General features: G+C 34.0%; 1 protein-coding gene across 1 annotated transcript in view; it reads left to right on the top strand.

Moving 5' to 3' along the window:
• ADAMTS20 (ADAM metallopeptidase with thrombospondin type 1 motif 20) overlaps window positions 1-9,920 on the top strand; it is a 189,468-nt gene extending 179,548 nt beyond the window's left edge. Inside the window, exons 38-39 of the mRNA XM_059404802.1 lie at window positions 7,135-7,239; window positions 9,677-9,920. Of these exons, the coding sequence (XP_059260785.1) occupies window positions 7,135-7,239; window positions 9,677-9,766 (195 nt within the window). The 3' untranslated portion in view covers window positions 9,767-9,920. The remainder of the gene's footprint in view (window positions 1-7,134; window positions 7,240-9,676) is intronic.
• The last annotated feature ends 3,951 nt before the right edge of the window (window positions 9,921-13,871 follow it).

Below are 13,871 nucleotides of genomic sequence, written 5' to 3'. Positions count from 1 at the left end.
CATGAATTTTTTTCAATTCTTCTTTAATTTTCTGATTGAACTGAAAAGAACTTACTTCTTAGAAGAATGCTCTTTAGCCTCCATGTATTTGAGTTCTTTCCAACTTTTCTCTGTGATTGAGTTCTAGTTTCAAAGCCTTGTGGCCTGAAAATATGCAGGGAATGATCCCAATCTTTCAGTATGGTTTGTGACCTGATTTGTGACCCAGGATGTGATCTATTCTGGAGAATGTTCCATGTGCACTAGAGAAGAATGTGTATTCTGTTGCTTTGGGATGGAATGTTCTGAACATATCTGTGTTGTCCATCTGGTCCAGTGTGTCATTTAAAGCCTTTATTTCCTTATTGATGTTTTGCTTGGATGATCTTGGAAGTTTTGCTTGGATGATGGATGTTAACGTCCCCTACTATTGTTGTATTATTGTCAATGTGTTTCTTTGATTTTGTTATTAATTGGTTTATATAGTTGGCTGTTGCTACGTTAGGGGTATAGATATTTAAAATTGTTAAATCTTGTTGGATGGCCCCTTTGAGTATGATATAGTGCCCTTCCTCATCTCTTATTATATTTTTGGCTTAAAATCTAATTTATCTGATATGAGGATTGCCACCCCAGCTTTCTTTTGATGTCCATTAACATGCTATATTGTTTTCCAACCCCTCACTTTCAATCTGGATGTGGCTTTGGGTCTAAAATGAGTTTCTTCTAGACCGCATATTGATTTTGTTGTTGTTGTTGTTGTTTGTTTGTTTGTTTGTTTTTTATCCATTCTGATAACCTGTGTCTTTTGATTGGGGCATTTAGCCATTTACATTGAGGGTAACTGTTGAGAGATTTGAATTTAGTACCATTGTATTGCCTGTCAGGTGACTGTTACTATATATTGTCTCTGTTCCTTTCTGTTCTACTACTTTTAAGCTCTCTCTTTGCCTACAAGCACCCTTTCAATATTTCCTGTAGGGCTAGTTTTGTGTTTGCAAATTCTTTTAGTTTTTGTTTGTCCTGGAAACATTTTATCTCTCCTATTTTCAGTGACAACCTAGGTGGATATAGTATTCTTGGTTGCATATTAGTCTTGTTTAATGCTCTGAATATATCATGCCAGTCCTTTCTGACCTACCATGTCTCTGTTGATAGGTCTACTGGCAATCTAATATTTCTACCATTTTATGTTACAGACCTCTTGTCCCAAGCTGCTTTCAAAATTTTCTCTTTGTCACTGAGACTTGTAAGTTTTACTATTAGATCATGGGGTGTATACCTATTTTTATTGATTTTGAGGTGAATTCTCTGTGCCTCCTGGATTTTGATGCTTGTTCCCTTCTCCAAATTGGGGAAATTCTCTACAATAATTTGCTACAATATACCTTCTGCCCCTTTCTCTATTTCTTCTTCTGCAGTCCCAATTAGTCTAATATTATTTTGTCTTATGGTATCACTTATCTCTCAAATTCTTCTCTTGTGGTCTAGTAGTTGCTCGTCTCTCTTTTGTTCAGCTTCTTTATTCTCCATCATTTGGTCTTCTATATCACTAATTCTCTCTTCTCCCTCATTTATTTTAGCAGCAAGAGCCTCCATTTTTTATTACACCTCATTAATAGCTTTTCTAATTTCAGCTTGGTTAGATTTTAGTTCTTTTTGTTAGGGATTCTCTAATATCTTTCATGGGTTTTTTTGAGCCCAGCTAGCACCTTGATAATCGTCATTCTGAACTCTAGTTCTAAGATATTTATAATGTCCATATTGATATGGTCCGCAGCTGTTGCTACTACCTCTTTTCTTTTTCTTTTCTTTTCTTTTTTTTTTTTTTTTTTGGTGAGATTTCCACCTTTCCATTTTATCCAAATAAGAATAGATGAATGAGAGAACAAAATACTAAAAGGGTACCAGTGACCCCAGAAAAATATATACTAACCAAATCAGAAGAGACCCTAAACTAGGGGGAGAAGAAAGGGGAAGAGAAAAAAAAAAAATATATATATATATATACACATATATATATTTATATTAGGCTGGTGAATACAACAGAGCCACACACTTGGTTTTGGGTGTAATTTTGGTCTGTTAGAAGAAACTACCTCCCAAAATTTTAAAGAAAGAAAAACTTATATACATATACAAGAATAAGGGTAAACACAATGAAGGGATGAAATATGACTGTAATGAAAATTATAAAATATTCTAAAAAAGGAATTGATAAGGTGGTTAAAAAAAGGAAAGAATGTGATCAGGCTGGAGATGAGAACAAAGCCATGTGATAGATTTAGAGCATAATTTGATCTATTAGAAGAAATTGTATCTCAAAATTTTAAAGAAAAAATAGCCTATATGTATACAAAAAAATAAGGTTAAATACAATGAAGGGATAAAATATGACCATAACAATGAAAACATAAAGGGATTTTTAGAAGGTATTGATAAGATAAAATAATCAAAAAAAATTAAAGTAGGAGAAGAAAATTTTTAAAAAATAGAATAAAAAAATAAAATTTAAAAAATTTAACTTTAAAAAACTAAGGATCATGGAAAAAAGCCGTGAGTTCTATGTGTTGCTTTCCCCTAAATCTGGAATTCTGCAGTTCTCATTGATTGGTGAACTTGGTCTTGGCTGAATGGTCTTGCTGATCTTCTGGAGGGGTCTGGGCTCCTCCCCCGCAGTGATTCTCAAATGTCTTTGCTTGAGGCAGAACTATACTATCCTTGCAGGGGCCGGGCTATGTAATCTGCTTGGTTTTGGTTTCCGGAATTTTGTTCCCTGAATACTTTCTGTAGTTTTGGAGGACGGGAATGAAAATGGAGGCCTCCCACTCTCTGGCCCATAGAAGCCAAGAGCTTGGGGACCCCACTCCTTAGTGCACCCTCAGAGAGAAGCAATCAATCCCTCCCATCTCCCTGGTCTCCAGCCGAACTCCGAGCTCACCTGGCCTGTGACTGAATGTTTCTATCTCTGCTGCCCAGCCCCATTTGGAGTCTCCAAACTCAGCTGATTCCTGCAGTGTGCTCCCGCATTGCTCCTCCCAGAGGAGAAAAGTGAGTCTCCCCAGATCTGCTGCTTGTTGGGTTCCTGCCCGAAGAGCAGTGGCCCGATTGTGACCTGGATCATGGTTTAATTTTACTCCAACCTAAAAGCCCTCTGCTCCATCTCTGCAGCTGGCTTCCCTGCTCTAAAACCTAGGAGCTCAGCCACACTCAGACACCCTTGGTCTTTTTGTGACCCTGCAGATCCTGAAACCACACTGTCCCCGTGAGAGCTCCACCACCCACTTAGCCTTTGGAGAGAGGTCCCTTAGGGAAGCCAACTTCTAAAAGTTATGATTTTGTGCTCCACTGCTTTCTCACTTGTCAGGAACTGGCCACTCCCCCTACGGTCTATCTTCCCGAATGTTGCTTTGGATTCACTTCTTGGCACGTCCTACCTTCCAGAAAGTAGTCAATTTTCTGTTTGTAGAATTGCTGCTCTTCTTCTCTTCTCTCTTTTGTTGAGTTTGTAGCTGTTCAGAATGGTTTGACAACTATCCAGCAGAACTCCTGGGACCTGATGATATTTAGGTCTCCTAGTCCTTCACCATCTTGCTTTTCTCCTGTACAGATTCATTTTATCAACATCATAATTAGCATATAGGACAGTTCCCTCATATGCCATTCATGGAGTCAGTTTCTCCTTTGGACCTACCTCCTGGTAAACACTGATCAAGATCTTCTCTGTGCTATAGTTTTGTCTTTTCTGAAATGTCATATGAATGGAATCATGCAGTATATAACCTTTGAAGATTGGCTTTCTTCACTCAACATAACACCTTTGAGATTCATTCATCTGTGTTGCTTCAGATGTCAGCAATTTGTTCCTTTTTTATTGCTGAGAAAATTACTCCATCATACAGATGTTGTACAGTTGTCCTATAGTTTGTCCATTCACTCTTTGGAAGATATGGGTTGATTAAAGTTTGGGAGTTTATGAACAGACCTGATATGCACATTTGTGTATAGGTATTCATGTGAACATACATTTTAATTTTTCTGGGATAAATATGCTATGAATGGGATTATAGGGTCACATATATGTTTAACTTATAAGAAACTACCAAAACATTTTATAGAGTGAAGATATGTAAGTTCTAGTGGCTTTGTATTCCCACCAGTGAAGATTTAAGTTCCAGTCTTTGCTTTCCTGTTAGCACTTAGGATTGTCAAGTTTTCTCTCCCCTCCCCATGTTCTGTGAAATTTTACTGTGGCTTTAATTTGCATTTCCCTAATGGTTAAAGATGTTAAATATATTTCATGTGCTTATTGGTCATCTGCATATCCATTTTGATGAAGTGTATTTTAGAGTCTTTTGCTCATTTTAAGTATTGGATTGTTCATTTCCTACTATTTAATTTTAAGAGTTCTTTACATATTCTGGATACAAGTCTTTTGTTATATATGACATCTGCAAATTGTTTTTTTACTGGTATGAACTGTATCTTTCTTTTAAGTATCTTTCACACAGCAAAAATCTTAAGTTTTAATGACACATAATATATTATCTTTTTCCTATATGGCTTGTGCAATTAGTTTCATACTGAAGAACTCTTTGACTAATTCCAAGTTACAAAGATTTTCTCCTATGTTTCCTTTGAAAATATGTATAGTTTTATAGACCTATGATTGATTTTGAATTAATTTCATGTGAAGTCTGATGGTTTTTATATGTAGACATCCAATTGTCTAAGAACCATTTGTTGAAAAGACTGTAGTTTCTCCATTTAATTAACTTTCTACCTTTGTCAAAAACCAAGTGGACTTATTAATATAGGTTTATTTCTGAACTGTTCTGTTCCATTGATCTACCTCCCTCTCACAGCAGTGTCTTGGTTATGATAGCTTTTTAATAAGCACTAAATTAAGGTAGTGTGAGTCCTACAAGTTTTTTCTTTTTAAAAATAGTTTCAACTATTTTAATTTCTTTGTCTTTTAATATAAATTTTAAAATCAGTTCTCTAGAGTTACAAAAATTCCCAGTGGAATTCTTATTAGAATTACCTTACATTACAATTGCACCCAAAACCATAAGATACTTAGGAATAAACCTAACCAAAGAGGCAAATCATATATACTCAGAAAACTATAAAGTCCTCATGAAACAAATGGAGGAAGACACAAAGAAATGGCAAAATGTTCCATGCTCATGGATTGGAAGAACAAATATTGTGAAAATGTCTGTGCTACCTAAAGCAATCTACACGTTTAATACAATCCCTATCAAAATCCCATCAATGAAGATATTCAATGCTAAACTGGTATCAGGTTGTTAATCAAGTATTAGAGAAGTAGTTAAAATTATTTTTCAAGTATTTACCAATACAAAATACCATTGTTTCTAGTGTTAATGTTATTCATTATCACAATGTATGAAAGGTTTAGATGTGTATTTATGTGTATGTAATATGAAAATTTAATATTTGTAATGCTGTACTTAATTCATTCAAGAACACTGAGTACCCAAGCCCTATTCTGGACTTTGAAAATATAGCAATGAAACATCTAGGTCATATTCTAAATTTATAATTAAATGATGTATATAATAAGAAATTTTTATTTGGAATTTATCTAACCATTATTTCTCTTACAGGGAAAATTCTTCATATATTAAAATTGTACTATAAGTGGATTTGAATTTATTTTGATTTTAGTTAAGAAATAACTTGGATTTCTTAGCATTAAACTAAGTCAATATATAATTGTTTTAACAATAGTAAAATTTACTATATATATATTTGAAATCTATTTCACTTTTGCTTTCATGACTAGGTAATATTTTCTTTCACATAATATAATGTAATCCCTTATATTTTATCACAGTCTTCCTCAAGATTCATGTAAGCTTAGGCTATCACTCTGAATCTATGTATGTTTGAACATTGGCAATAGGCTTAATTAGCATTTGTTAATTATTTTTTCAGTGTGTAATTCTGTACTGCAAGATCATATAAATGTGTCAGAATTTTACCTATTTTAGTCACACATTTTCTCAATGAACAGACATTTAAAGTTTAATTTTTAACAGAGATAGTCTGAAATATTTTGACATGAAAGTGATTCTTGTGTCTTAAAAAGAATTAGATCATAAAGCCACTAGGGGGCTCACATACTGTGTGTAAATCATGTGGTATCACACATCCCATATACACTTCTGTGTACTTTAAAAAGAATGCAATAGCTGGGACAATAAATGATACATTCCGTAGTTTTGTGTGTGGGGTTAAGAAGTAATATCTTTATGGAACATTGACAGGAGACTCTAGAAAATACATTAAACAGGGGAATTATTATCAGGGAAGTGAACAAGAAGGGGTCAAAAATAGAAATTGGAGAAATGTTAAGTTTGGTACTAGTCCCTATGAGCACCCCTTCTATTAAGACTTGCCTACTGCTCTAGGAACACTAACTGTAGCCAGTCAAGCCTAGAGTCCTAGGGTTAGACGGATTTATTTTTACACAAATCACATTATATGATATTGATTCAGGTATCTCATATTGAGAAGACATATTTGTAATAAATTTTTAAAAAAACATTAGCTGGTCCACTTCCTTTAGAGTAAAGTTACATTAGTATTCTTTCATTTTGGGCACCTGGTGGCTCAGTCAGCTAAGCATCTGACTCTTTATTTTGGCACAGGTCGTGATCTCAGGGTCAGGAGGCTGAGCCCTTCCTCCTGCTCTGCCCTGGGCATGGAGCCTGCATAAGATTCTCTCTCCCTCTCCCTCTGTCCCTCTCTGTGCTCACACTCTCTCCCTCTCTCAAAAAAAAAATTTTTTTTTTTCATTTTTTAAAGGAAGACACTTAAAAACCAATTTGGGACCTTTCTTTTTTTTTTTTAAGATTTTATTTATTTATTTGACAGAGATAACAAGCAGGCAGAGAAGCAGGCAGAGAGAGAGAGGGATGCAGGCTCCCCGCTGAGCAGAGAGCCCAATGTAGGGCTTGATCCCAGGACCCTGAGATCATGACCTGAGCCGAAGGCAGAGGCTTTAACCCACTGAGCCACCCAGGCACCCCAGACCTTTCTTATATAATTCAAATTCAGGTGTTTCTTTTGAGCATTCTTAAATATTTTATGAATTTCATCTGTCTTGTTTTGTTTATAATCTAGGGACAGTTCAGCATTAACTTGGCAGGAACTGGAATGAAGATATCTAGCACAGCAAAGTGGCTTGCTCAGGGGAGTTATGCCTCTGTCATCATACACAGATCACAAGTAAGTCCTGCTGGACCAACATGCTTGTTTGAAATACTTCTGTGCTGTGAACTAGAATTAAAGGTCCCTTATCTTAACTTTAGAGTTATAAAGTTAATGCCTAATGAGTTATTGCATAGATGAGGCATATTACATATAATGGGGCATAATAGTAATCTTTGAAATCATGAAACCAGGGTCATTTTGATTAATGTATATATGTGGCCTTATTTGCATATAAACTTCATGTATAGGTTACCAATATTTGAACCAGAAATATTAAATACTAGGGCATATAGATTCTATGTAGCTCAAGTTTAGAGCTAATGACTTGAAATGCATGTATTTCAAGAAGAGGTGGTGCTGTTAGCTGTATTTTAATTATTAAAGATTTGTTAGTTTTACTGTTTCATAGTGAGGAGTGGGTTTTTGGTTTATTTATCTCACTGCCTTGATTTAGTGATGGGGTGGCCATTTTTCATTTGGCATATATTCTTCATAGTTTCTATAAAAATCAGGACTAGTTTTATGGTTATATGCATATTTTCCTCTGCCTTTATGCAGATAACATCGTACTGGGCTTTTACAGGTAGGACACATGTAATTTTGTTAGTATAGGGTACTTGCACATGTGTCTCCTGAGACGGCTCCTGTTACTCACAGGAACTGTGTCTCAGATAGCTTGACTCTATCTCTAGTAAATCAGGATCTACTTTCTGAGTATTCTCACCTATGTTGCTCATCAATCAGTACCATCCATGGCCCCTGCCCCTTCTGTTTTATGGTCTTTCTTTCTTGGGATAAAAGTGACTTTTTTTTTAATACTTGTATCAATATTTTTTGTAATGAAATTCAATTTTCTGATATTCATAGACTAAAACATTCTATTTCTGAAGACTACAAAACCAAGTTTTAATTAATGAAGCATTTACAAATTTTATTATTTCTCTCATTTGGGTAAGAAGTCAGCTTTTAGAGCAAACAGCTATTTTTAAACTCTTGGCATATGTGGTCTAATCCCTTTTGGTATAAGAATATGAATAAGTTAATTAAAGTATATTCTGAGCAGGTCTCTGTGTAAAAGAGAAATATTTTTACCTTATTTATCCAGCTTTTCTATATTTTTTGGTTAATTGTAAAGAGGTCACCAGTAGATATGAATATTTAGTATAATCTCCTTTTACTTCTATTTAAGTTCCATTCTAAAGGTTAATTAATTATTTAATCTACTGAGAATGTCTACCTTGATCAAAAATATTGCACGTGAAAGTATTTCCTGAAACTTGTGGCCTCGTATGAAGCTATGATTGGTGGAATCCAGGTTTACATACGGAAATGCAAGCTTCTTTGCATTTGCCAGGACATTTAACCAAGATTAGGTTTTTACTTAAGCAATCTGGGAATAGCAATGTACATAAAGGGGAATTTTTGCTGCCATTCCCTTCTTCTGTCTTTATTTAGATTCTTGAGAGCTAAGAAAAATTTCTGAAAGAAAAGGCAACTTCAAAAGTCCCTAATCTCAAACACTCTTTATCCCAAAATGTTCTAGGAACTGAGTTTCCTTCTCTGCCTGCCCTCTTTAGACTAAAAACAAAACAACCCCCCCCAAAACAAACAAACAAACAACAGCAAAAAAAAACCCCTTCCTTTCTTCAGAAGCTCATATAGGAGCTCAGACTGGTTTTGCTTCATCCTATCAAACTGTCTTCAGTCCTTTGACTTTTGGACCAAGGATGGAAAGGAATCAAGAGAGAATTTCTGTCCCACCCCTCTCACCAGTCTCTGTCAACTTATTCCTCAATGAACAGCTTTGCTTTTCTTAAAAAAACAAAACAAACAAACAAAAAACCACCCACAAAACAAAAACAAACACACACACACACAAAAACCGAAAACTCCCTTCTTAGTTCTTTTCTAATCACAATTTCTAATTACAATTCAAATTACAAATGCTTTCAGTCCAGTTTTCTCCCCCCATTTTATCACAAACTATACTTCAAGCTGTGTTTCTAAGGCTTCCATGAGATGCTTGAGGTTAACAAGGGAGAATATGACTTGTATACAGTTAAGGGCAAGTTTGTATATTTCTTATTTAGCCTATGAGAATCTTCTATAAAATCATATAAATATCGGACAGCAAATTGGGAGAGGTTAACAACCTCACTGAAGCAAATACACCTGGAGGAAAAAACACGTGGATTGAGATGAATTGTCTAAATTATAATGTGGTTTATGATCATCAGTAGTTAATCTGAATCTCAGATTATCTGATTCCCATGACCACCAATTTCAACTAATCCTGAAGTGGTATGATCTTTGACCTCAAATGTAATTGTTATAGGAAACTTTGGCTAATGATTTCTGCTGTATGATTTAAAGCATTTGCTTTTTCTGCCTATGTACACAGATACCAGCTTTTGCCCAATTTTCCTGTATTTCTGCCTCTTCCTATTTTCAGGATGGAACCAAAGTCTTCGGCAGATGTGGAGGATTCTGTGGGAAATGTGTTCCTCACATGACTACTGGTCTCCCAATTCAAGTCGTATGAACATTCAGAAGTGGGAAGTATGAGGAGATATTCTTTGGAATATCTATAAATAACTGGTGCTCATTTCTGAACTCCTCCCTTCCTGGGATTTCCATTTCCAAAATGGCTGTGCTTTTTTTTTTCAGGGTGCTCATCAGGGAATCAAATCACTGCTTACTTTTTCCAAAGCCTTCAAAATAAACTTAACAGATATATGACTCTAGTTAGGAACTTTTTAAAAGGACAAAATAATTTATGGTATAATATACAGAGATATTTGAATGAATTATGCCAAAATAATGTTGTTGTTAACAAATAGCTTGCACTGGATCACAGTTACATTATGCCTATAAACACACATATAAATCATTATTCAGTATTGTACTGTACAGTGAATATTTATTCTACTTGTTAAAATGGAGCAAGTAAAAATTAGGAAAATGAATTTATTTAAAACACCTAGAAACATTATTGAATCTGGCAGGTAAATAGCAAATCCATAGTTACATCAAAAGAGTACATAGCCATTATACTTTCTACTGATACAGCATAGATACCTGTTTTATATTTCTTTCAATTTTAAATTGTGGGTTATGGTGCTTCTAATAAAAAAAAATCATCCTAAAAATGCAGTACACTTTATGTTAAAAATATATGCTTGGGTTAAATACTAAATATGAATATTTATAGATATAACACAGAAAAAGATACGATATAGTTGAATTTTACTTAAAACACCTACCTCTAATTTGATTGTACTTATAAGAGCAATACATTGTTTTTATAATGTTTATATTCTGTCTCTGTAACTCATATATGTATATTTTACTCTTAAAAATCTATTTTCTCAAAGTTATGTACTGTATTTTATTAATCAAGTAAAGGGAATGTTTGAAATTTTGAAAATCCTTTTTTGGTAGACAAAATTATGTTTATATATGGAAAATTTTTATTAGAGATGCTCAAGTTATTTTGCATCTGAGGTTTCTCTAAGCCAAAACATAAAAAAAAATTAACTATTCATGGGCAAGTTCTCAGGTAGTAAGAGATTTTTTCAGGTGAATAATTTGTATATTTTATAATAATGTGATTTAAAATGAATCATAGACAGTATTTTTCTATGGCAACTTACTCTGTAAACCAAAAAATGAATCTACTAATAGATTTTTGCCAGTAATAGTAGTAACTAGTTTCACCCACAAAGTTTTTTCCCATCTATTATTATTTATTTTTTCCCCAAACATTTTTTTCCTCAAACATATGTCGTACCATATAAGGTACTAAAGCAATTTTGTGCCAATGTGGTTAGATAAGCATTTAGGGATCTCTGTATCAGAAATGAAGTATTTTGCACTATGTGCCTTAAACCAGTTACAATCATTAATACAAAATGTGTAGCATTTTCTAGAAGTGTTTTCATTTATAAAATCTTATGAACATTTGAACATATGAACATCATAAAAGCTTATGAACATTTAAATAATAAACATACTTGTGTGATACATTAGCATTTTGTTCTCATTTTCCTTATGTAAAAAAAAAAAAGAATCCTTCACCAAAAAATTCTATAACCCTAAAGCCACTCCAGAAATTCAAAGAATTTTTTATTCAAGTTGTTGCAGTTGGAATGGAAGTGGCTCGTGTCTGCTGTATACTCCTCTCATGGCAAAGGCAATAAGGGTAGGAGGCTGACAAAAACTTGCGATGCTTTTGAAAGCTTCTGTTTAGATCAGGAATACTCATGTCCTTGAATATATACTCATATTCAATTGGCCAAATGAAATCACACACCCAAATCCTAGTCATTGTGTCAGGGAAATATACTCTTCCTACAGGGGAGGATTGCTGGGCACAGGGAACTGGGTGAAGACGTAGAATTCTCTCTTAAGGGGAGGGAGCAGATTCTGGTAAACAATAATATGTTTTATCCTTCATCTTCAGCTTCCCCAGAAATTGTCAAAATACTATCCAAAGCAATAAAATCAATTTAAATTACCACTGGTGAGGTATAAAATTTTTAGTATATTCACATCTTCAATGATGCATGAATTTTCGAAAAATCTGATCTGCTGGGGTATAACATAGTATTTCATTGTTTGAGTATTTATATTTATCTGATTACTAGATCAGATGAGGATTCTTTTATATATATTTTGCTATTAGGTTTCTTTTTCTGAGGATTGCTTGACCATTTTTTATTCTCTTTGCCTCTCTTCTCCCCCATCCTTCTCATACACCCACCCACTCCTCACTTCCAAAAAAAAAAAAAAAAAGAAAGAAAGAAAGAAAGAAAGAAACATGAGGGAGTAAAGCATTTTATGTGAAGGCAATTTAAAACATTTAAGCATCTCTTATCAAAAAGCATGCTTTTGATTCTACCTTAAATTAGTTGTAAATATTAATATGCAGTGTATAATAATTTTCTATACTTGTTTGTTATTTAAGATGAAGCATTCTCTACATGTATTTTATCTCTTCTCCCCACTCTTTAGAGAGAAAGATTTCCCTGCTCATGCTGAAGGCCAGTCCCCCAACCTCTGCTCTTGATTTCTTTTCACTCTGAATTCTCCAGAACCTTTCCCCAGAGATTATTCTCTCCCCTTTCCCTTCCTTTCTCTCTCCACTGGCTCCTTCTCTTCATCCAAAATAACACCGTGTTCAATGTTCTCTATTTTACTTTATTTTGTATTTTTTTAATTTATTGAAGTATAGTCAACGTACAGTGTTTTATTAGTTTCAGGTGCACACCATAGGGATTCCACAGTTCCAAACATGACACAGTGCTAGCCATGATAAGTGTAGTCGCCAGCTGTCACCGTATAATCTTATTACAATACTATTGACTGTATTTCCTAAACTGTATTTTTCACCCTGTGACTTTATTTTATAACTAGAAGTTGTAAAATATATTTTACCCATTCCCCTCCATCTACCTCCCCTCTGGGGACCAACAGTTTGTTCTCTGTGTTTATGAGTCTCTTTCTGCTTGTTTGTTCTGTTTCTTAGGTTCCACATATAAGTGAAATCATATGGTATTTGTCTTTCTCTGTCTGAAGTATTTCACTTAGCATGATACACTAGGTCCTCTTCTATTTTAAAACAAAAATATGTCTCTCCCCTGTCACCCATCACTAATCACTCTTCTTCCTCTTATTTTCTGAGAGAAACTTCCCGAGAGAAACTGCTATCCTCATGGTCTCTTCATCTTCACCTTTCATTCAAGCCTTGGTCCATGATAACATGACTTGCAACTCTCAATATTTCATTGATACTGCTTTCACTAAAATCACAATGAACTCCTAGTTGCCAAGCACAATTACATGTTCTGAATTTTTTTTTTCCCGTTTAACATCTAAATAGCATTTGACAAGGGAGTGGAAGAGTTCTATGAGATGCTGTGATTTAATAGCAAATAATGCATATTGTGCAGTAATTTGGGGCAGATTTATTTAAGAAAGCAATGTCATAATTTATTCTAATGTTCAAATTTTTCTGTATTATTTTTCTCATTGCTGTATCAATTATTGAGATACAATTTTTAAAATTGTTGTGTCAATTATATTATTGAGATTTTTTCTAATTGTAATATTGATTACTCTTAACTATAGTACTAATCATTATTATTCTACTAATATAATGCTAATATTGATGTTCTATTATAATTAATGTCAAATTCTTCAACTATAATTGTCCCTTTAGTTCTGCCAAATTTTGTCACGAATTAAGAATTTCTATTATTAGGTATCTATATGCTTATAAGTGTTATGCCTTTTTGATGAATTGACACTCTTCCCCTTATGAAATGTTCCTATATATCTCTAATAATACTCCTTCCCTTAAAGTATATTGGTAGTGAAATATCTCCATCAGCTTTCTTTTAATTAGCATTTGCATGATACACCTCTTGTGCTCGTTTATTCCTAACCGATATATATCTTTATATTTAAAATGTCTTTCATAAATGGCTTATAATTGTTCTGTGCTTTTTAAATTTTTTAAAAAATTTTTTATTTTATAAACACATGATATATTTTTATCCCCAGGGTACAGGTCTGTGAATCGCCAGGTTTACACACTTCACAGCACTCACCATAGCACATACCCTCCCCAATGTCCATAACCCAAC

Source organism: Mustela nigripes, chromosome 6, assembly GCF_022355385.1.
Source record: "Mustela nigripes isolate SB6536 chromosome 6, MUSNIG.SB6536, whole genome shotgun sequence".
NCBI classification, from domain to species: Eukaryota; Metazoa; Chordata; class Mammalia; order Carnivora; family Mustelidae; genus Mustela; species Mustela nigripes.
Note: the sequence above shows the minus strand (reverse complement) of the source record. Positions and strands in the feature narration are given on the sequence as shown.